Below are 23964 nucleotides of genomic sequence, written 5' to 3' on the forward strand. Positions count from 1 at the left end.
TGGTCTCTGAGAGATCAGGAGTGGTCTGATGTGGAAGGTTTAATGAGTCCTTTAGTGAGAGGTGAAAGTTCTGATTGGTATCAGCCTTTGTGTACCTGGTGGATAAATGGTAAACTGCACCGGCCAGAGAGTCAGAGTTACAGTCGGCCCTCCTTATCCACGGGGGATTGGTTCCGGGACCCCTCGCGGATGCTTAAGTCCCTTATGCAACCTGTCTCAATCCTGTGGACATTAGGACCCAGTGGAACCCCAGACCTTATTTAACCTGTCTTAGTCCACTGGACATCAGGACCCGGCGCCAGAGCTCTGAATGCACAGTGTTTCTGTTCACGAAAATAATCACTATCACGATTGAAAATAAGGTGGAAGTAATAAAGCGATCGGAAAGAAGTGAAATGCCATTGGTCATTGGAAAAGCATTAGGCTACAGACGGTCTACAATTGGAACAATTTTAAAGGATAAAGTGAGAAAGGCCCTGCCCCGATGAAAGCTACAATTATTACTAAACAATGCAGTGGTTTAATTATTGGGTTTTGGGGTTTTGGGTTTTTGATCCTTACATCAACCTGGCACTGTGGAAAACGCACTCGGGAGCGATCTGTCCTGAGTCCCGAGAACTTCTGTTCCCAAGCCTGGCGCTGAATCATACGTTCTTAAGTGTTTTATATGCATAGAAAGGTAAAATATATTCTAAGACAAACGTTTGACTAACTGATGCTAAATAATACTGGATGTACCTGTTCCGACTTACACAGTAAGACAACTTCCGATTTTATCGATCCCGATGCAGGATAATCCATGCACATCCTCCTGTATACTTTAAATCATCTCTAGATTACTTATAATACCTAATACAATGTAAATGCTATGTAAAATGGTTGTTATACTGCATTGTTTAGGGAATAATGACAAGAAAAAAAAATCTGTACATGCTCGAACAACAAGTGCTGGAAGAGCACTTCCGGGTTTTCGTGATCCGCAGTTGGTTGAATTCGCGCATGCGGAATCCGCGGATAAGGAGGGCCGACTGTATTGTTGACTGAGAATGTTCTCGGGAGTGAAGCTCACCCTCAAGGGGGAGGGGGAACGTGAGCTGGATGAATGGCAGTGGTCTGATAAAGTGAAAAGACAGCGACCGGTAGAGAGTTTAAAAGGTCCGGCTGCTGAAGTCGTGAGATCCTTAAAGGCAGTTGATGAAGGACTAGCCAGCCACATTTCCAGAAGTGGGGGGGGGGGGGGGGAGGAGTGGTTTCACTTGCATACAGCTTGGACTTTATATGATGCTGAGGCTGCATCTTGAATCACTGAGCTTACTTGACTTGAAGTCATATCCTTATTTCCTGACCATTCTCTACATTCGGGTTAATCTAAGTATTGGAAGATCAAAAAAAAACGCAAATCTGGAATAAAAACAGATTATCTTGGGAAAAATGTCAGCAGGTCCATCAGTGTCTTTGGAAACAAAATGGTTAATGTATTGAGTCTGCTACCCTTCAGCAGGTAGATCAAAACTGCCAAAGGGTTACAGACCAAGAACATTTCTGTTCTGTGTTGGCCTGCTGAGTTTTTCCAGCATTTTCTGTTTTTATTGCTAATGTAAATATAATTTCCTTCAGATGCAAACTGTTTAGATCATGTTCTCTGATGGTTATAGTGCATGTAGCTCTGACTCCAGCTGAGTAGCTCTGAGACAAAGTTCCACAAGATCGGAAAATTTGGTCAGCATTTCTCTAATTTCCACCAACTTCCATATGTTACAGCTACATCACCAATGCTTTTATTCCCGCTAAATATTATATATTCAGTTATTTTGTTTCTAGTCATTTGAAATTTGGCTCTGTTAAAAATCTGATTATTAAGTTAGTGGAAAAGGAAAACATGAACTACAGTAGGAAGGGACAAATCAAGAATGATTTTAACAAACGAATGATATGGTGAAATAAACTGATAATTTATCCAGTCTAAATGATTTTAATTTCAGATCAAAATAACAATACAATTAATCTTAATGTTTATATGCAATTTATTTATAATTTATATAATTTATATGCAATTGTATTTATAATTTTCACTCTTTGTACTCTAAAATGCCTCAGAGGTTCATTTAAAGTTGTGCATTTCCTTGGGTTGCTGTCAGTGAAAATTTTTTTAAGGTGTGATTTGCTGATCAGAAACTTGATTGCATAAAGCTACAGTTTGGGCACTCCGGACAAAATTTCTGTTACTGTGAATAGTTAAGTGAGTAGCAGATGAACTGATCTCCATAAGTCATAAAGTTAAAGATGAAACATTCTTTTCAACATTTTAAGCAAGATTAGTGTATTATTTTTGTTTTGTACAAAAAAATGAAAGGAGCATAATGCAAACGTTTGGGCACCCCAAGAGACTTGAGCTCTCAGATAACTTTTACCAAGGTCTTACACCTTAATTAGCTTGTTAGGGCTTTGTTTTGTTCACAGTCATCGTTAGGAAAGGCCAGTTAATGCAAATTTCAAAGCTTTATAAATACCCTGACTCCTCAAATCTTGTCCCAACAATCAGCAGCCATGGGCTCCTCTAAGCAGCTGCCTAGCACTCTGAAAATTGAAGTAAATGATGCCCACAAAGCAGAAGGCTATAAGAAGATAGCAAAGCATTTTCAGGTAGCCATTTCGTCAGTTCGTAATGTAATTAAGAAATGACAGTCAACAGGAACGGTGGAGGTCAAGTTGAGGTGTGGAAGATAGAACATAGAATAGTACAGCACATTACAGGCCCTTCTGCCCACAATGTTGTACCGACCCTTAAACCTTGCCTCCCATATAACCTCCCACCTTAAATTCCTCCATATACCTGTCTAGTAGTCTCTTAAACTTCATTAGTGTATCTGCCTCCACCACTGACTTGGGCAGTGCGTTCCACGCACCAACCACTCTCTGAGTAAAAAACCTTCCTCTAATATCCCTCTTGAACTTCCCTCCCCTTACCTAAAAGCCATGTCCTCTTATACTGAGCAGTGGTGCCCCGGGGAAGAGCCGTTGGCTGTTCACTCTGTCTATTCCTATTAATATCTTGTACACCTCTATCATGTCTCCTCTCACCCTCCTTCTCTCCAAAGAGTAAAGCCCTAGCTCCCTGATCTCTGATTATAATCCATACTCTCTAAACCAGGCAGCATCCTGGTAAATCTCCTCTGTACTCTTTCCAATGCTTCCACATCCTTCCTATAGTGAGGCGACCAGAACTGGACACAGTACTCCAAGTGCGGCCTAACTAGAGTTTTGTAGAGCTGCATCATTACATCGCGTCTCTTAAACTCTATCCCTCGACTTATGAAAGCTAACACCCCATAAGCTTTCTTAACTACCCTACCTACCTGTGAAGCAACTTTCAGGGATCTGTGGACATGTACCCACAGATCCCTCTGCTCCTCCACACTACCAAGAATCCTGCCATTTACTTTGTACTCTGCCTTGGAGTTTGTCCTTCCAAAGTGTACCACCTCACACTTCTCCGGGTGGAACTCCATCTGCCACTTCTCAGCCCACTTCTGCATCCTATCAATGTCTCTCTGCAATCTTCGACAATCCTCTACACTATCTACAACACCACCAACCTTTGTGTCGTCTGCAAACTTGCCAACCCACCCTTCTACCCCCACATCCAGGTCGTTAATAAAAATCACAAAATGTAGAGGTCCCAGAATAGATCTTTGTGGGACACCACTAGTCACAACCCTCCAATCTGAATGTACTCCCTCCACCACAACCCTCTGCCATCTGCAGGCAAGCCAATTCTGAATCCACCTGGCCAAACTTCCCTGGATCTCATGCCTTATGACTTTCTGAATAGGCCTACCGTGTGGAACCTTGTCAAATGCCTTACTAAAATCCATGTAGATCACACCCACTGCAGTACCCTCATCTATATGCCTGGTCACCTCCTCAAAGAACTCTATTAGGCTTGTTAGGCACGATCTGCCCTTCACAAAGCCATGCTGACTGTCCCTGATCAGACCATGATTCTCTAAATGCCCATAGATCCTATCTCTAAGAATCTTTTCCAACAGCTTTCCCACCACAGATGTAAGGCTCACTGGTCTATAATTACTTGGACTATCCCTACTACCTTTTTTGAACTAGGGGACAACATTCGCCTCCCTCCAGTCCTCTGGTACCATTCCCGTGGACAACGAGGACATAAAGATCCTAGCCAGAGGTTCAGCAATCTCTTCCCTCGCCTCATAGAGCAGCCTGGGGAATGTTCCGTCAGGCCCTGGGGACTTATCAGTCCTAATGTATTTTAACAACTCCTACACCTCCTCTCCCTTAATATTAACATGCTCCAGAACATCAATCTCACTCATATTGTCCTCACCATCATCAAGTTCCCTCTCAGTGGTGAATACCGAAGAGAATTATTCATTGAGGACCTTGCTCACCTCCACAGCCTCCATGCACATCTTACCACCTTTATCTCTAATCGGTCCTACCTTCACTCCTGTCACGTAATTGAAGAATGCCTTGGGGTTTTCCTTTACCTTACTCGCCAAGGCCTTCTCATGCCCCCTTCTTGCTCTTCTCAGCCCCTTTCGTGCTACCCTATATTCCTCAATAGACCCAACTGATCCTTGCTTCCTAAACCTCATGTATGCTGCCTTCTTCCACCTGACTAGATTTTCCACTTCACTTGTCACCCATGGTTCCTTCACCCTACCATTCTTTATCTTCCTCACTGGGACAGATTTATCCCTAACATCCTGCAAGAGGTCCTTAAACATTGGCCACATGTCCATAGTACGTTTCCCTACAAAACATCATCCCAATTCATACCCGCAAGTTCCAGCCTTTTAGCCTCATAGTTTGTCCTTCCCCAATTAAAAATATTCCGGTCCTCTCTGATTCTATCCTTTTCCATGATAATGCTAAAGGTCAGGGAGCAGTGGTCACTGTCCCCCAGATGCTCACCCACTGAAAAGATCTGTGACCTGACCTGGTTCATTACCTAATACTAGATCTAGTATGGCATTCCCCCTAGTTGGCCTGTCAGCATACTGTGACAGGAATCCATCCTGGACACACTTAACAAACTCTGCCCCATCTACTGCAAGCACTGAAATTCAGGAATATTGAGAATCCATTCCTGCCCTGGTTCCAGCCAAGTCTCCGTAATGGCCACTACATCATAATTCCATGTATGTATCCAAGCTCACAGTTCATTACCTTTGTTCCTGATGCTTCTTGCATTAAAGTACACACACTTCAGCCCTTCTACCTTACTACTTTTACACCCTTTATTCCGCTTCTGTTTCCTCAAAGCCTCTCTATATGTTAGATCTGGCTTTACTCCATGCACTTCTTTCACTGCTCTATCGCTCTGGGTCCCATCCCCCTTACAAATTAGTTTAAGCCCTCCCGAACCATGCTAGCAAACCTACCAGCAAGGATATTGCTCCCCCTTGAGTTCAGGTGCAACCCATCCAATCTGTACAGGTCCCGCCTTCCCCAGAAGAGATCCCAATGATCCAAAAATCTAAAACCCTGCCCCTTGCACCAACTCCTCAGCCATGCATTCAACTGCCATCTCCTCCAATTCTTACCATCACTATCAAGTAGTACTGGCAGCAATCCTGAGAATGCCACCCTTGAGGTCCTGTACTTCAGCCTTCTGCCTAGTTCCCAAAGCTTACACTTCAGGACCTCATCCCTCTTCCTGCCTATGTCGTTGGTACCAACATGTATCATGACTTCTGGTTGCTTTCCCTCTTGTACCAGGATGTCGTGCACCCAGTCAGAGACATCCTGGACCCTGGGACCCGGGAGGCAACAAACCATGCGGGTTTCCTTCTCACATCCACAAAATCTCCTGTCTGCTCCCCGGACTATAGAGTCTCCAATGACGACAGCTCTCCTCTTCTCCGTCCCATCCTTCTGCACCACAGGGTCAGACTCAGTGCCAGAGGCCCTGCCACCGTGGTTCACATCTGGTAGGTCGTCCTCGCCAACAGCATCCAGGATGGTAAACTTATTATTCAGGGGAATGGCTACAGGGGTGCTCTGCACTTCCTGTCTACTCTCCTTCGCTTTCCCCCCTCGGACTGTTACCCAATGACCTGCTTCTGGCAGCCTAGGTGTGACTACCTCCCCGTAGCTCTCATCTATGTCTGCCTCATTCTCCCTTATGAGTCAAAGGTCATCGAGCTGCTGCTCCAGATTCCTCACACAATCTACCAGATCACCCAGACGTAAGCACTTCTGGCAGATGTGACTGCAGAAGAAGGGAGATCCCCCAAGACTGTCACTTCTCACAGGAGAGGAACATCATCGTCTCAGGAGGCATTGTAAAGACTAACTGGGAACAAGCTCGTCCTCTGCCTCTTCTTGTCAAAGCCTCAAATCTCCACTCCTTCACTGGTCCACTCATTCACTGGCCGCTTTCCAAGAAAACTTTCCGAGAGAACTGCTCGCAGGATTGCTAGAAAGGCAAATCAAAACCCCCGCTTGACTGCAAAAGACCTTCAGGAAGGTTTAACAGACTCTGGAGTGGTGGTGCACTGTTCTACTGTGCAGCGACACCTGCACAAGTAGGATGTTCATGGAAGAGTCATCAGAAGAAAACCTTTCCTGCATCCTCAACACAAAATTCAGTGTCAGGAGTTTGCAAAGGAACATCTAAACAAGCATGATGCATTTTGGAAACAAGTCCTGTGGACTGATGAAGTTAAAATAGAACTTTTTGGCTGCAATGAGCAAAGGTATGTTTGGAGAAAAAAGGGTGCAGAATTTCATGAAAAGAACACCTCTCCAACTGTTAAGCACGGGGGTGGATCGATCATGCTTTGGGTTTGTTTTGCAGCCAGTGGCACGGGGAACATTTCACTGGTAGAGGGAAGAATGAATTCAATTAAATACCAGCAAATTCTGGAAGCAAACGTCACACCGTCTGTGGAAAAAGCTGAAGATGAAAAGAGGATCTCCACTACAACAGGATAATGATCCTAAGCTCGGAATCCACAACAGACTACCTCAAGAGGAGCAAGCTGACAGTTTTGCCATGGCCCTCACAGTCCCCTGACCTAAACATCATCGAAGGTCTGTGAATAGACCTCAAAAGAGCAGTTCATGCAAGACGGCCCAAGAATCTCACAGAGCTAGAAGCCTTTTGCAAGGAAGAATGGGTGAAAATCCCCAAAACAAGAATTGAAAGACTCTTAGCTGGCTACAAAAAGCGTTTACAAGCCGTGATATTTGTCAAAGGGGGTGTTACTAAGTACTGATCATGCAGGGTGCCCGAACATTTGCTTCGGGCCCTTTTCCTTTTTTGTTATTTTGGAACTGTAAAAGATGGAAATAAAAAAGTAATCTTGCTTAAAATATTAAAGAAATGTGTCATCTTTAACTATATTCCTTTTGGAAATCAAGTAATCTTTTACTGGCTTACCTATTCACAGTAACAGAAATTTTGACCAGGGGTGCCCAAACTTTTCCATGCCACTGTACCTGTGTGTGTGAACTGCAACTAGCTGAGATAATCTCCATAAATGTTTTTTATTAAATGATTAATTATATTAATTTCTCAATTCAAGATTGTAGCAGGAAATTGTTTTTAAAAACTATTTCTAAGTTAGTAAATCTATGATGTAGTTCAGTTCTTTTGTAAATCACTGTTTCTTGAACCTTGGCTCAGTCTTATCTTGTTGGATAGTTAGATATGGTGGGATTTATGACCATGTCTGCAACTCTGGCTCCAATAACAAGGCAGAGTAGTGGGAGTTTTGCTTTCATTGATAAAGTGTGAAAGTATGAACTTGTGAGTTTCACTGTCACAGCTATTCAGAGTGAGCTTCATTTTTGCAACACTTTTGTTTAACCCAATATCATAGAGTCCTAGAGAAGTACAGCACAGAAACAGGCCCTTTGGCCCAACTATCCCATGCTGAAACAATATCCTCTGACTCCAAAATGAGGGAGCCACCATTGATGAAAACTGCTGTTCTGAATACAGCTGAAACACTTTGTTTTCTGATTTTTGCAAAATTAACTAAAGGTAAAACTAACCACTTTTTGTAGTTTTAGTCACTAGTATTCTATTATTACAGAGACTAAATGGGGCAGTGTTGGTATTGTTAGGGATCATTCTGGAGTTATGAAATTATGGGTAACATAATTATGAATGAACTAAAATGTGAACTAGCTTTCAGAAAATAATGCCTGTACACAATTTAACTTCCAGCTGATTGTGAATTCAATCATTGGGTATGGGATATTCTAATTCTGTTCTATTAAAATCACATAGGGGAAGATAATAGGTGAACGATCTTGCTATTAGCACAGTGTTAAAGATGTTCCCTTGCAACATAATGCACAGTTCCAGGCAGCCTGTTTGGTCACTTAGGCTATATCCACACTATGCCGGATAAATCCGTAACCGAAGCTTTTTCTCTTCGTTTTTACCCTCTGTCCACACTAAAATGGCGTTTTTGTCCCCCGAAACCGGAGCTTTTCAGAAACGCTGCTTGGGCAGATCAGTGTGGATGGGGAAACTGGAGAAATCTGAAAACGCTATCAGACAGCAGCGCACTATTTCATTGTTTTCTTGAACACAACCTAACAATTTCAGAACAGATGACAACGAGGCTGAAGCCAGAAGAGTTAGAAATGTACTCACCAAATACTTGGACCCATAACTTACTGAATAAATAAGTATACTGCACTGACTTTGCTGTTTTCTGTCCTTGCTCGTATGAAGGTGGTTTACTTATTTATGCAAGTACTTCTCTGACAATAGATGTGTAACAGCCTAATGTAACATTGTATGGAAATACAAGATAACACTAATGCAAACATGTTTTATACATTTAACAAGGTGCTTTATTAATGCAACAGAATTAGTCAGTTTTTCAATGTTCGTCGTCAGCCGGGTCAATCTGTCTGTGAACTCCCTGTCGGTTGCCTCCATGCGCTCCAGTATTTGTTTTTTTTTAACTTTTAAGTTCTCCTGTGTGAGAGCCAACAGCTGCCTGTCGTTTAAGTTTTTCTAGTCTATAACTACACAAACACACACTTTTATGGCGAGATTCAACATCGCACATGTGGCTTGTTTTCAGTAGATGTATCCTGCGCATGCGCAGGAGGAGGAGATTTGCCGAAATCTCCATTTCAATGTGGATAGAGATATTTTTTAAAACGCATAGTGTGGGCACCTATCGTTTTTACACGAACCGGCATTTTCAAAATTATCCAGTCTAGTGTGGATGTAGCCTTAACCTTCTGGTTCATTGTATATTCATGGAGTCATCCCTCAATACTGTAACAAAAGAGGTATATTTTAGGTGTCTGGACTTGGTATTCTGGCTTTTGGAACAGGCACCAATATTGAATAGGGTTTCTGCTAGTTAGGATGTGCTACCATTGTAAATTCTGTAAATTACTTGACTGTATTCAAAATGTTAAAATGGGTGAATATAGCTACTGAACCTGTAACTAATCATTTATTGAAATTTTTAAGAAGATTAAATCATTGTGTCAGGAGAGTAAGATTCTCTTGGATTCTCCTGGGCTCACTCTGTCCTGAAGGTTTTCTGTGTGAATAAAGACTTCTATATTTCCCAGTTACAGCTTCGATGTGGCACAGTTTTAGTTGGCCGTAAGCATTGACTTCGTTGTTCCTTTCATTGAATTGCTTGGCAAGGCTAACAGAAAGAATAGCCCAAAGGTCACTGTTGCAAGGTGATTTTTAAACAGAGCTGCTTGGAGTTCCCTCCTAATGAGGAAATTGAACCACTTGGTGGTGACAAGAACATACTTGTAGAAAAAATATATGAGGCTTCAGTGCACAAAGTTGTAGTTACATGTAAGATTTATTCTTTTTATTAAAGACAAAATTAAAAATACTGACCTCAAATATGTTCTGACCTGATGCTTGTCCGTTTCTTGTCTCTCTTTTGTACACAGAACTAACCAGTCTGCTTCCTGTGAGCTCTCTGCAACCTGTTTTTAATTAACTGTTCAAAGTTTTGGCCTGTGTATATTTTTTTTCTCTTTTTGCTAGTTTTCTAATGGTTATTGTTGGCCTAGTCATGTAGTAGTATGTTCCATGCCCAAAATCGTTAAATGGTTTTGAAAATTGGATCCAGTGAAGTTTTGTTTTAATTTATCTTCATCTTCAGCTTATTCGATATGAAGGCTGGAATGCTGACATCTGTAATCCATGTAGATCCTAATACTAATTGTTGTTGTTGCTTCTCACTTAAACTGTTCTTTAAAATGGTAAGATTTACGGAAGTTAATAATTTGGACAGCCTCACAGTAGAAGTGGTTAAGTACTTAATTTCTAGCTAGGGAAATAGAATGGAGTTTGAAACTCCAGCATTAAATTTAGTACTCGGTTACTTTTCTTTTGATGTTTTGAAGCGTTTCTGAAGTGAACTAAGGTGCTCACCACCTGGAGCAAATGAAGAACTGTTGAAAAAAAAATTAGGAACTTAATTTAATTACTGAATGGAAGCCCGAAATTAAAGATACATAAAAATAACTTGTTGAAAATTATGCTTTTTAAAAATACTTGTATATATTTGACCAAATTTGGAATGTTTTCTTGTCTTACTAGCTAAATTACAAACATTTTTTCCAGCCAGCAGTTGATAGCTGTAAATGAAATTTAAACCAAAAAAATTCAACATCCACTGTAATGTTTTGTGGAGTTTATGCTGACATTAGTGTCTGCAGGTAAGAAGATTTAATTTACTGCATTATTTATGCTATACCTTAACCAGTAAGAAAGTTGGTTAAAAAGTCTTGACTGTATTGAATTTTCTCTGTCACTCCACACTGTAGAGTTTAGAAACTATCAAGTATAGGAATATTTAGAATTACTTCAAAATCCAGATTTGCAGTTACAGAGCTACCTAAATCCTTTACTGAAGAGATTCTGTAGATGCTGGAAATCTTGAGCAACATACACAAAATGTGAGAGGAACTCAGCAAATCATCAGCATCTGTGAAAGAGAGTAACAGTTTACTGTTCGAGCAAAGACCTTTCATTAGGACCGGAAAAGAAGTGGGGTAGAACCTAGAATAAGAAGGTAGGGGAAGGGAAGGGAGTATAAGCTCCCAGGTGATGGGTGATATCAGGTTAAGGGGGAAGATGGGTAGATGCGAGATGGAGTACAAGGTAAAAAAAGTGGAGGTGATAGTTGGAAGCGGAAAGGGCTGAAGTAGAAGGGAAAGAAAGGGAAAGAGGTTGGGAACCAGAGGGAAGTGATCTGCAGATGAGGTGAAGAAAAGGGGTGAGAGGTGAGCCAGAATAGTGAATGGAAAATGGGGGCAGGGGAGAAGTTACCACGTTAGAGAATTTGATGTTCATGCCAACAGGACCCCAAACAGTCCTTCAACATGAAGCCACTCTTCACCTGCAAGTCTGTCAGAGTCACCTATTGTATCTTGTACTCCCAGTGTGGCCTCCTTTACATCAGTAAGACCCGACATGGATAGGGGGACTGTTTTGCTGAGCACCTTTGGCTTCATCTGCCACAAATGGCAGGATCCTCTGGTGCCCAGCCATTTTCATTCCAACTTCCCATTCCCATTCCAACATGTCTGTCTATGGCATCCTGTAATACAACGATTAGGAGGGGGAGAAATACTTCGTATACTGCCTTGGTAGCTTCTAACCTGACGGCAGGAACATCAGTTCCTCTAAAGTCTGGTAATTTCTGCCCCTTTCCCTTCTCTCTCTTTCCATTCACCATTCTGGTTCCTCTCTCATTCTCTTTTCTCACCTCCTTCTGGTTTCCCTCCTTTTCTTTCACAGTCCACTGTCCTCTCCTGTCAGATTACTTCTTCAGTCCTTTGCCTTTCTACCTATCACCTCCCACTTAATTACTTCATTTCCTCCCTTCCCCATCCACCCTCTTTCCACCTCACCACATCTCAGTGATCACCTGCCAGCTTGTGTTCTTTCCCCTCCCCCCACACTTTTGTGGCTTCTGCCTGCTTCCGTTCTGGTCCTACTGAGGCTGTGTCCACACTAAACCGGATAAATCTGTAACCGAAGCTTTTTCTTTTCTTTTTGACCTTACGTCCACACTGAAGTGAGTGGCGTTTTCCTCCCCCGAAAAGAGAGCTTTTCTAAAACGCTCTCCAGAGTGTATAAATTTGAAAATGCTGGCTTGGGCAGAGCAGTGTGGACGGGGTAAGCAGAGAAATCTAAAAATGCTGTCACGATGTGCCAGAACAGATGGTGATGGCAACATACCATTTCATTGTTTTCTTGAATGCAACCTAACAATTTCAGAATAGACGGCAACGAGACTGAAGCCAGAAGAGTTAGAAATGTACTTACCAAATACTTTGACCCATAACTTACTGAACAAATATACTCACTTTGTCCTGTTTTCTGTCCTTGCTCGTATGAAGGTGGTTTACTTATTTATGCAAGTACTTCTCTGACAATAGATGTGTAACAGCCTAATGTAACATTGTATGGAAATACAAGATAACACTGATGCAGACATGTTTTATATATTTAACAAGGTGCTTTATTAATGCAACAGAGTTCATCAGTTTTTCAATGTTCGTCGCCAGCCGGGTCATACTGTCCATGAACTCCCTGTCGGTTGCCTCCACACGCTCCAGTATTTGTTTTTTTTCAATTTTAAGTCCTCCTGCGCGAGAGCCAACAGCGGTCCGTTGTTTGGCAGTTAAGTTTTTCTAGTCTGTAACTGGACAAAGGCGCACCAAGTCTTTCACGGTGAGACTGAACACCAAATATGTCACTTGTTTTCGGTAGATGTGTCCTGCGCATGCGCAGTAGGAAGATATTCGCCAAAATACCCGTTTTAATGTGGACAGAGGTGTTTTCAAAAATGCTTGGTGTGGATGCCTATCATTTTTACGTGAAACTGGCGTTTCCAAAATTATCCAGTCTAGCATGGACGTAGCCTAAAGGGATTTGGCCTTGTAGCGGTGTGCTACACGCAGCGCTAAAATTACGACACGGAGTCGGTAACTGCAGTCGAAGGAAAAAACTTTATTCGAAATCTTCAGCCTCACTTTTAAGCCTCCCTCAAGCTGCCCCCCATGGCGCAGAGGCTCCAAAGCTCTGTGCTCGCAAACCCCCGTAGGCTATCTAATTGTGAGTCGGTTCGGATGTGCCAGGAAATGGGTCGCCACATAACCCTCCCCCCCCCCCAGAACCGGCGACACCCCCCCCAATATCCACAGTCTGGGCCAGAACCTGCTTGGGAGGTCGGCCTCTGCGCCGAGGTGCCGGAAACTCGGCCGGTTGCGCCGGGTCCACATGGGCCGGTTTGAGGCGGTCCACCGTGAAAACCTCCTCTTTCCCCCCAACGTCCAGCACGAATGTGGACCCGTTGTTCCGGAGCACCATAAACGGCCCCTCGTATGGCCGCTGCAGCGGTGGCCGATGCCCGCCCCTTCGTACAAACACAAACTTACAGTTCTGTAGGTCTTTGGGTACGCAGGTCGGGTGCCGCCTGTGCTGTGAAGTGGGTATGGGGGCCAGGTTACCGAGCTTCTCGCGTAGTCTGCCCAGGACTGCTGCGGGATCTTCCTCTTGCCCCCTTGGGGCTGGTAGGAACTCCCCGGGGACGACCAGGGGCGCGCCGTATACCAACTTGGCCGACGAGGCGTGCAGGTCGTCCTTGGGCGCTGTGCGGATGCCGAGTAGTACCCAGGGAAGCTCGTCCGCCCATTTGGCTCCTCGCAGACGGGCCATGAGGGCCGACTTCAGGTGACGGTGGAAACGCTCCACTAGCCCGTTCGACTGTGGGTGGTAGGCAGTGGTGTGGTGCAGCTGAGTCCCCAAAAGGCTGGCCATAGCTGACCACAGGCTGGAGGTGAACTGGGCACCTCTGTCGGAGGTAATGTGGGCTGGTACACCAAAGCGAGATATCCAGGTGGCGGTCAGGGCCTGGGCGCAAGATTCGGAGGTGGGGTCGGTGAGCGGGACCGCCTCTGGCCATCTTGTGAACCGGTCCACAATAGTCAGGAGGTGCCGCACTCCGCGCGACACTGGCAGGGGCCCCACAATATCCACATGAATGTGGTCGAAACGCCGGTGGGCGGGATGGAACTGCTGCGGTGGGGCTTTGGTGTGCCGCTGCACCTTGGCCGTCTGGCAGTGCATGCACGTTTTGGCCCATTCACTGACCTGTTTGCGAAGTCCGTGCCAAAAGAACCTGCTGGAAACCATCCGGACAGTTGTCCGGATGGGGGGATGCGCCAAGTTATGAATGGAGTTGAAAACGCGGCGCCGCCAAGCTGTCAGGACGACGGGACGGGGCTGGCCGGTGGTGACGTCACAGAGTAGTGTCCTCTCACCTGGGCCTACGGGGAGGTCCTGGAGCTGCAAACCGGAGACTGTGGTTCTGTAACTCGGAATCTCCTCATCTGCCTGCTGCGCCTCTGCCAGTGCCTCAAAGTTTACCCCTTGGGAAAGGGCATGAACGGTAGGGCGAGAGAGCGCATCCGCCACGACATTGTCCTTACCCGAGACGTGCCGGACATCCGTCGTGTATTCAGAGATGTAGGGCAGGTGGCGTTGCTGGCGGGATGACCAGGGGTCGGACGCTTTCGTAAACGCAAAGGTAAGCGGTTTGTGGTCCGTGAACGCGGTGAAGGGCCGACCTTCTAGGAAGTACCTGAAATGCCGGATTGCCAGGTAAAGCGCCAACAGTTCCCGGTCGAAAGCACTGTATTTGAGCTCGGGTGGTCGCAGGTGTTTGCTGAAATACGCCAGGGGTTGCCAGCGACCTGCGATGAGTTGCTCCAGCACCCCACCGACTGCCGTGTTTGATGCGTCCACTGTGAGGGCGGTAGGGGCGTCCATTCTGGGATGTACTAGCATTGCGGCGTTCGCCAAAGCTTCCTTCGTTTGAACGAAAGTGGCGGCGGACTCCTCGTCCCAGGTAATGTCCTTGCTTGGACCCGACATCAGGGCGAACAGGGGGCGCATGATCCAGGCAGCTGAAGGGAGGAAGCAGCGGTAGAAATTGACCATACCTACGAATTCCTGAAGGCCTTTGATCGTGGTGGGTCGGGGAAAGAGGCGGACCGCATCTACCTTAGCGGGCAGAGGGGTTGCCCCGTCTTTAGTAATCCTGTGGCCCAGGAAGTCAATGGTATCGAGTCCGAACTGGCATTTGGCGGGGTTGATTGTAAGACCGTACTCACTCAGTTGGGCGCAGAGTTGACGGAGGTGGGACAGATGCTCCTGATGACTGCTGCTGGCTATGAGGATATCATCCAAATAGATGAACGCGAAGTCCAGGTCCCGTCCCACCGCGTCCATTAACTGCTGGAACGTCTGTGTGGCATTCTTCAGGCCGAACGGCATGCGGAGGAACTCGAAAAGGCCAAACGGGGTGATGAGAGCCGTTTTGGGGACGTCGTCAGGATGCATCGGGATTTGATGGTACCCTCAGACGAGGTCTACCTTGGAGAAGATCCGTGCGCCGTGCAGGTTTGCTGCAAAGTCCTGAATGTGCGGCACAGGGTAGTGGTCCGGTGTGGTAGCCTCGTTCAGCCTGCGGTAGTCGCCGCACGGTCTCCAGCCCCCCGTCACTTTGGGCACCATGTGCAGGGGGGAGGCCCATGGGCTGTCGGACCGCCGGATGATCCCCAATTCCTCCATCCTCTGGAACTCCTCCTTCGCCGGTCGGAGCTTGTCCGGGGGAAGCCGCTGAGCGCGGGCGTGGAGAGGTGGTCCCTGGGTCGGGATGTGGTGCTGTACGCCGTGCCTGGGCATGGCCGCTGTGAACTGCGGTGCCAGAACCGATGGGAAATCCGCCAGGACCCTGGTGAAGTCGTTGTAGGACAGCGTGATGGAGCCGAGGTGAGGGGCTGGCAACTGGGCTGCACCCAGGGAGAACGTCTGAAAGGTCTCGGCATGGACCAGTCTCTTCCTGGGCAGGTCGACCAGTAGGCTGTGAGCCCGCAAAAAATCCGCACCCAGAAGCGGTTGGGCTACGGCGGCCAGTGTGAAGTCCCACGTGAACTGGCTGGAGCCGAACTGTAGCTGCACCTGACGGGTGCCATAGGTCCTTACTGTGCTGCCATTCACGGCCCTCAGGGGGGGACCCGGTGCCTGCTGCGGGTGTCGTATCTCGTCGGAGGTAAAACGCTGATCTCAGCCCCAGTATCGACCAAAAACCGGCGTCCCGACCTTCTATCCCACACATACAGGAGGCTATCCCGATGGCCAGCCGCCGTAGCCATCAGCGGCGGCTGGCCCTGGCGTTTCCCGGGAACTTGCAGGGCGGGCGACAACGGCGGGCTTCTGCGCCCCACCGCTGGTGGTAGAAGCACCAGTGTTCATTGGGCCGGGGGTTGGCGGGCTCTGCGGCCGGGCCTGGACTGGTTTGCTGCCGGGAGCGTGGCTGGGAGATCTGTGCGATGGACGCCCCGCTCACCTTTTTGGCGTTCCACAGCAAGTCCGCCCGGGCTGCCACCTTCTGGGGGTCACTGAAATCCGCGTCGGACAGCAGCAGGCGTATGTCCTCGGGCAGCTGCTCCAGGAATGCCTGCTCAAACATGAGGCAGGGTGTGTGTCCTTCGGTGAGAGACAACATCTCATTCATTAAAGCCGATGGAGGTCTGTCGCCCAAGCCATCCAGGTGCAGTAAACGGGCAGCCCGCTCGCGCCGTGAGAGTCCGAAAGTCCTGAGGAGCAGGGCTTTGAATTCCGTGTACTTGCCGTCTGCTGGGGGCGACTGTACGAACTCCGCGACCTGGGCCGCTGTGTCCTGGTCGAGGGAGCTCACCACGTAGTAGTAGCGGGTGTCTTCTGAGGTGATCTGGCGAACGTGGAATTGGGCTTCGGCTTGCTGGAACCATAGGTTCGGGCGCTGTGTCCAGAAACCCGGCAGTTTCAACGAAACCGCATGAACAGAGGCGGCGTCGGTCATTTCTGGTCCAAAAATCGTTTGGACCGTCGGGGTCACCAATTGTAGCGGTGTGCTACACGCAGCGCTAAAATTACGACACGGAGTCGGTAACTGCAGTCGAAGGAAAAAACTTTATTCGAAATCTTCAGCCTCACTTTTAAGCCTCCCTCAACCTGCCCCCCATTGCACAGAGGCTCCAAAGCTCTGTGCTCGCAAACCCCCGTAGGCTATCTAATTGTGAGTCGGTTCGGATACGCCAGGAAATGGGTCGCCACAGCCTGAAACATCAACAGTTTACTTCTCTCCATAGGTGCAGCCTAACCTGCTGAGATCCTCCACCATTTTGTGACTTGCTTAAATCCTTTGATTTTCAGTGGTATATTTTCTTTTAATCTTAGCAGCAGCAACAGAAGATTTGCTGTTGCTTTGTTGTTCCAGAATAAGCATATCAAAAATTGGTTGCTTTAAGTTTCTGGCTTTTATTGAGAAATGCCTATTAAGGGACTTACATTTTGGTCAACTAAATTGTGAGTACGCATGGAATTGCATTACCATGCTCAAAGTGCAAATAAGTTTTTCTTCACTTGCTTTGGAATCCACAAAGCTTTATTTTGGATATAATACACCTAAATTAAGGGGACTTGAGCATTCCTAAATTTGTGGAAAGTAACCTGGTGCTTACGCAGGAGCTGTACAGTTTAATTTGGCAAGCTATTCAGGTTGTCAATGGATGCTTTAATGTGTTGATAGTTTGTATATTTCTGTAGAGAAGTCTGAAAAGAATCCCAATTTAAAATGAAGTCAAATTCTATTTTAACAATGTGTCCTTCCTGTCAGGTTAGAGCAGTTTCTGTGCAAAACAGATGAGTTCTTGTGTGTACTCCCACTTTTATAATGTATTAATACTGTGATGTGCTGTGAATTGTCTGGTACAAACTATGTGTGGTCAAATAGTCTAAATTTATTTAGTTGAAATACTGGCCTGGGAATTGAGTGTTACATATTATTTGATGCCACTTGAACATAGTGTTATTTACATATATTGCAGGACATCTGGTTTTTCAGTAGTATGTTTTATTAAATGTTGAATAGCACCAATAGTCTGCGTATATCAGGAGTAATTCAAACTTGTAGTTCTGTCAGCACTCTCCTAATATTATCAATGTGTAAATTGCAGTCCATGTCCTGCTGAGCACATCTGCGCTGAGTTGTCTGGAGACTATCAATATTAAGTGTTTGTAAAACAAAGAAAAAGCAAAACCACTATAAAATGTGTCATTTAATTTCCTTTACTTGCAGGAGGGACAAGTGTTTCTGATGCTCTGGAGTGTCCCACAGATGAAAAACGAACTATACTTTCTTTGGATACTTCACAGATGGTATGTAATAAAGTTTTTTGGGCAAAGACTTCTGATGGTAATAAAAGTGAAGAAATTTAATTTAAACCTTTCCAACTCCCACACTCTATAGTGCTTATTGTAGCTACAACATCCGTAAGAAGCCTTTTACTTTTAACATGCAGCTAAGGTAATTTCTAATGTTCATATTGGTAAATCATATATTGCAGTGATTAATAACCGTGACCTTTATAATGTAACTTTTTGGTTGTTGGAGTTCTTAAGTGTGTTTGGTGCTTAAATTATTGTTTTGTTATTGTTGTAAGGATAATCAAATATTCTTAAGAAAATATATAGAAAAAATCTTGCGTGTTTTGTCAGTTTTTTTGCATATCCTCAGCAATGTCTACTTTAGATGGTGCTGAAACAGTGTTTATTATTTGTGCATGTAACTCAAATAGTTAATTTGTATGCTGTCCCTTACTTGCAAATTGCATTTACTAAATTCAAGCATATTTGAACAGAACCAAAATCAAAATTATTTGCTGTTCTTCATCACTTAGGATGGTAAAGAATCCTTGCATAGATTGAGAGGTCATAAAGTTATTATGGCTAAACATGTTCCTCTAAAATTGTTATTTTTGAAATGCTTAGCTTGCTAATAGAATTCATCTGTGTGAATGTTGTCACTTTTGCATTCCAGCCAATAAATTTTTCTTTGAGGGAGAGGCGGGGGAGGGGTGGGGTGGGGTTACCAAATCAAGGATGGTTTAATGTGCAGGTTCCAAAGTCAGATTAGGTGAAATATTAATTCACAATGTTTAGAGTAACTTATAATTGTTGAAAGTATAACTTCGATTGATTTAGCAGAATGTAATCAAGTTGACTTTTCAGGCATTAAAATGTGAGTAATGTTTGAAATTGAAATACTGTCCAAAATTTCAATCATTGCCCTTCAAATTTTTGATTGTTTTCCAATTAAAAAACTGAAATAGATTAATACAAGTTTATTTTTTGACCTCTCAATAGAAAGCAGTTTCCATAAATAGGCACAAACTTCCTTTGAATTTTGTAATAACTATTGAATTTACCCATGACTATTGAATAAAGAGATCAAGTTAGTCAAACTGTCCCCAAAAATGGTGGTAGGTTATGGCAATAGGTAAACTTCAACTATTTTTTTGTCTTTTTACGGAAGTCAAACAATTCAATTTAAAAGTAATTTAGAATCCATTTACCATAGTTTTTTTAAATGAGAATCTCTTTTGTATTTGGTGTTAATGGGGGGGAGGGGGAGAGAGAGAGGGGAGTGACTCTTGAAGTTCCTGGCATTCATATTATATGATGAATATCAAATGAAACAGATTCTGTCTCCCGTGACTTGAGGTTTTCAGTATCCAGATATTACTGATATTTTTAACTTATTTTTAACTATTATTCAAATAACAAAACAAATCAGTTTTCAAATTGATTTTAGTCTGCCTATTAAGATATATTTTAAAAAGAAAGAATAGAAATATATCTATTTTCATTAAGTTACAGAAAGAACATGTACTCAGAATGCAAGAATCAACTTCACTGTCAGACACTTTAAAATATTATATCTCGTCACTGCTGTGGACTAGAAGATGGGCATGTTTTTATCCCACTCCTTGCGGTATAATTTGAAGAACCTAACAGTGGAGCTAGTGGCCAAAGATCCTCAATAATAATAAAGGGGATAACTAAAAGTTGGACATGGATATTGGTTTGTGTATATATTGACATACAGTTAATTATGAAAAAGATGCACTTGCCCCAAGGTTAATTAGATTTGCTTAGTCTCTTGTTTTTATGGTTGCACAATAAGAATTTTTTTCAGATTATTAGTCAAAGAGCAAGGATATCATAACTTAGTGCCTTGGACCTTACTTGTTCTAAGCTAGCAGATGGGGTTTAAGTTGGCTCCTGTGTTCATTTATGATTTAATTTATCTAACCAGATCTCACCAAATTTTCATGTGTCTGAGACCAGTTTGTGCAAACCTTTACCTTGTGTACATTGATATGAAAGTATAAAACCATGCTTGTTTTTTCACCTAACCAGAGACAAATGCAGTAATGTGGCAGTGTTGGAATTGGGATACTAGCAGCTTAAGGATATTGATAAATTAACAGCTTGACTCTGTTCCATTCATCAATCACCCGTATGATTGTTTTTAGGTTTTGTTACATTGACATATCTGCAAGAGTATCAAAAGCCCTTTGATCCTTGTGATTGCTTGTGAGATCTTCAAAAAGAGGCAGTTAGGATCTTTGCTCTGGTGGATGAAAATTCTGCCGTCAGACAGCCTAATAGAGTAATGAGGGTTGTTGATGTTGGAGAGTACCTTGGATGTTTCAGCAGTGAAATTAGGATCTGGCAGCTAAAATAAAGAGATACTTGATCTGGCAACATGGGAGTCTCCTGGTTTCTGAGTAGGGAGAAAATTCAAAAATCAGAGCTGCAGAGGGATTTGGGAGTCCTTGTGCAGGATTCCCTCAATGTTAATTTGCATGTTGAGTTGGTGATAAGGAAGGCAAATGCAATGTTAGCATTCGTTTCAAGAGGACTAGAATGTAAGTACAAGGATATAAGACATTGATCAGACTGTGCTTGGAGATTTGGACCCTTCCCTAAGAAAAAATGTGCTGGCTTTGGAGAAGGTTGAGAGGAGGTACATGAGAATGATTCTGGGAACGAAGGGGCTAATGGAAGAGGAGCATTTGATGGCCCTGGCCCTGTTCTTGGTGGAGTTTGGAGAGGGGGTGGATTGCCAAGAAACCTATTGAATATTGAACTGCCTGTATAGAGTGAATGTGGAGAGGATTTTTCCTGTAGTGGGTATGTTTAGGACCAGAGGGCACAGCCTCAGAATAGAACCAAGATGAGAAGGAATTTCTTTAGCCAGAGCATGGTGAATCTGTGGAGTTCATTGCGACAGACGCCTGTGGAGGCCAAGTCATTGAGTATATTTAAAGCAGAGGTTGTCGTCAGTACTTCAAAGATGGGGAGAAGGCAGGAGAATGTGGTTGAGACAGTTTTAAAAATCAGCCATGATGGAATGGTGGAGCAAACTCCATGGGCCAAGTGGCCTAATTCTACTCAAGTCTTACATCTTATGGTTTTATTTCTTGAAACTTCGTTTAATTCAGGCAGCTGCTTAATTGGGCCTAAATGGTCTGATTCCAGTGTGTTCCAGTTATCTCTGACACCACTTTCATGGAATTATGGATCTGTATTCCCAGATCACCTCTGCTCTACCACACTCCTCAGTACCCTACTGCCATTTGTAAAACCTAGCTTGGTTGGTCCTCCCAAAGTTTAATACCTGTGTGCGTTAAATTCCACCTCCCATTTTTCAGCCCACTTCACTGGCTGGTTCAGATCCTGTTACAAGGTTTGATAGTCTTCCTCGCTGCCCACTACACCCCCAATCTTGGTGTCTTCTGAAAATTTGTTGATCCATTTTACCACATTATTATCCATATCATTGACATTGATGACAAACAACAATGGACCCAGCACCAATTCACTGTGGCACACTACCAGTCACAGGCCTCCAGTCAGCTGGGCAACCATCTCTCTGGTTTCTTCCACAAAGCCGATGTCTAATCCAAATTACTACCTCATCTTGATTGCCAGCCAGCCTCCCATGTGGGACCTTATCAAAGTCCATGCCAAGCGCATCCATTGCCTCGCCTTCATCAACTTTCCTAGTAACTTCCACAAAGAACTCCATTAGATTTAATTATTAGTTATAACCGCAGCCATCGGGGTTTGATAGATCAGTTTTAACCAGGAAATAAATCCCAGACCAAAATTAAACCTCTCCAAAAACTGAAATAAATAGGGCCATTTCACCCTGTCAAAAGCTTTCTCTGCATCGAGAAACAATACATTCAGATTCTTTAACTGAGGGAGAATAAATAATATTTAACAATCTTTGAATATTAAAATGTGAATACCTATTTTTAATAAATCCAGTTTGATCATTTGAGATAAGTTAGGCAAAATATTCTCAAGCCTATTGGCTAAAATCTTAGAGAATTTTAAAATCCACATTCAATGAGGAGATTGGTCTATAGGAGGCACATTCGGATAGATCTTTTCCTTTTTTAGGAATCAATGAAATTGATGCCTCATAAAAAGCTTTCGGAAGTTTCCCAGAGGATATAGAATCAGTGAAAGTTTGACAAAGATGTGATATAAGCATTTCATTAAAGGTCTTATAAAATTCCACTGTAAATCCATCTGGTCCTAGAGCTTTCCCTAATTGCATAGAGGATATAGCCTTAGCTATTTCCTCTTGTTTAATAGGAGCATCTAGTGTATTAATATTAATATCTTGAATAGAAATTTTAGGTATATTTAATTTTTGCAAAAATCTATTCATAATAATTGTATTATATAAGAATTCAGCTACCCTCCAATCCCCTGGCACCTCACCCATGGCTAAGGATGTTTTAAATATCTCTGCTAGCGTCCTGCAATTTCTCCCACAGAGTCTGAAGGATCACGTTTTCAGGCCCTGGGGACTTATCCACCCTAATTTGGCTCAAGACAGCAAACACCTCCTCCTCTGTAATCTGTATGGGGTCATTGATCTCACTGCTGCATTACCTCATATTCATAGATTCTGTGTTCTTCTCCCGAGTAAATACAGATGCAAAAAAATTCCATTTAAAATCTCCCCCATCTCTTTAGGCTCCACACATAGATTGCCACACTGATCTTCCAGATGTCCAATTTTGTTCCTTGATATCATTGTGCCCTTACACATCTGAAGAAGCTGTTGGGATTCTCTTTCACCTTGTCTGCTAGAGCAACCTGATATCTTCTTTTAGCCCCAAGTATTAATGCCATCCCTTCCCTTTTAATTGTTCCCACTCTATCAAGTTTAAAACAATGGAACCCTAGAACAATAAGCTGTCAGCCCTGCCCCTTCCTACAACCAAGCCTCACTGAAAGGTACAATGTCATAATTCTACATGTATATCCATGCTCCAGGCTCATCTGCCTTTCCTACAATACTCATTGCATTGAAATAAATGCAGCTCAGATCATTAGTCTTTAGAACTATATAAGAACATAGCTCAGAACATCGACCTTTTGAGTCCTGACATGGTATGTAGGCTTAACAACATCTTTCTCCACCTCTAGTTCAGGTGCAAATCCTTCTGTATAGGTCCCACCTTCCCTGGAAGAGAGCCCAATGATCCAAAAATCTGATGCCCTTTCTCCTGCACCAGCTCCTTAGCCACATGCTAAACTGTATGATCATCTTATTTCTGGCCTCACTAATATGTGAGCAAGGGTAGCAATCCTGAGCTCACAAACTTGGCTGTCTTGTCCTCTAACTTAGCACCTAACTCCCTGAACTCACTTTGCAGGACCTTGTCATCCCTCCTACCCATGTCATTGGTACTAATGTGGTCCGTGACCTCTGGCTGCTCACCCTCTCACTTAAGAATGCAGTGGACTTAATCAGAGATATCCCTGACGCTGGCAACAAACCATTTGGAATCTCGTTCTCATCACAGAACCTCCTTTCTGTTCTCTAACCAATGAATCTCCTGTTACTACAGCTTGCCTCTTCTTCGCTCTTCTCTTCTGAGCCCCAGACCTGACCACTGTGACTTTCCTCTGCTAGGTCACCCCCTCACCAACAGTATTCAAATCAGTATACCTGCTGTTGAGGGAAATGGCCTCAGGGGTTCTTT

At 44.0% G+C, this 23964-nt stretch overlaps 1 protein-coding gene across 1 annotated transcript in view; it reads left to right on the forward strand.

Annotated features, from left to right (window-relative positions):
- agps (alkylglycerone phosphate synthase) overlaps positions 1–23964 on the forward strand; it is a 170182-nt gene that overhangs the window by 70570 nt on the left and 75648 nt on the right. Inside the window, exon 7 of the mRNA XM_059966752.1 lies at positions 18186–18265. Coding sequence (XP_059822735.1) covers positions 18186–18265 — 80 coding nt within the window. The remainder of the gene's footprint in view (positions 1–18185; positions 18266–23964) is intronic.

This window comes from Hypanus sabinus, chromosome 4 (assembly GCF_030144855.1).
Source record: "Hypanus sabinus isolate sHypSab1 chromosome 4, sHypSab1.hap1, whole genome shotgun sequence".
NCBI lineage: Eukaryota > Metazoa > Chordata > Chondrichthyes > Myliobatiformes > Dasyatidae > Hypanus > Hypanus sabinus.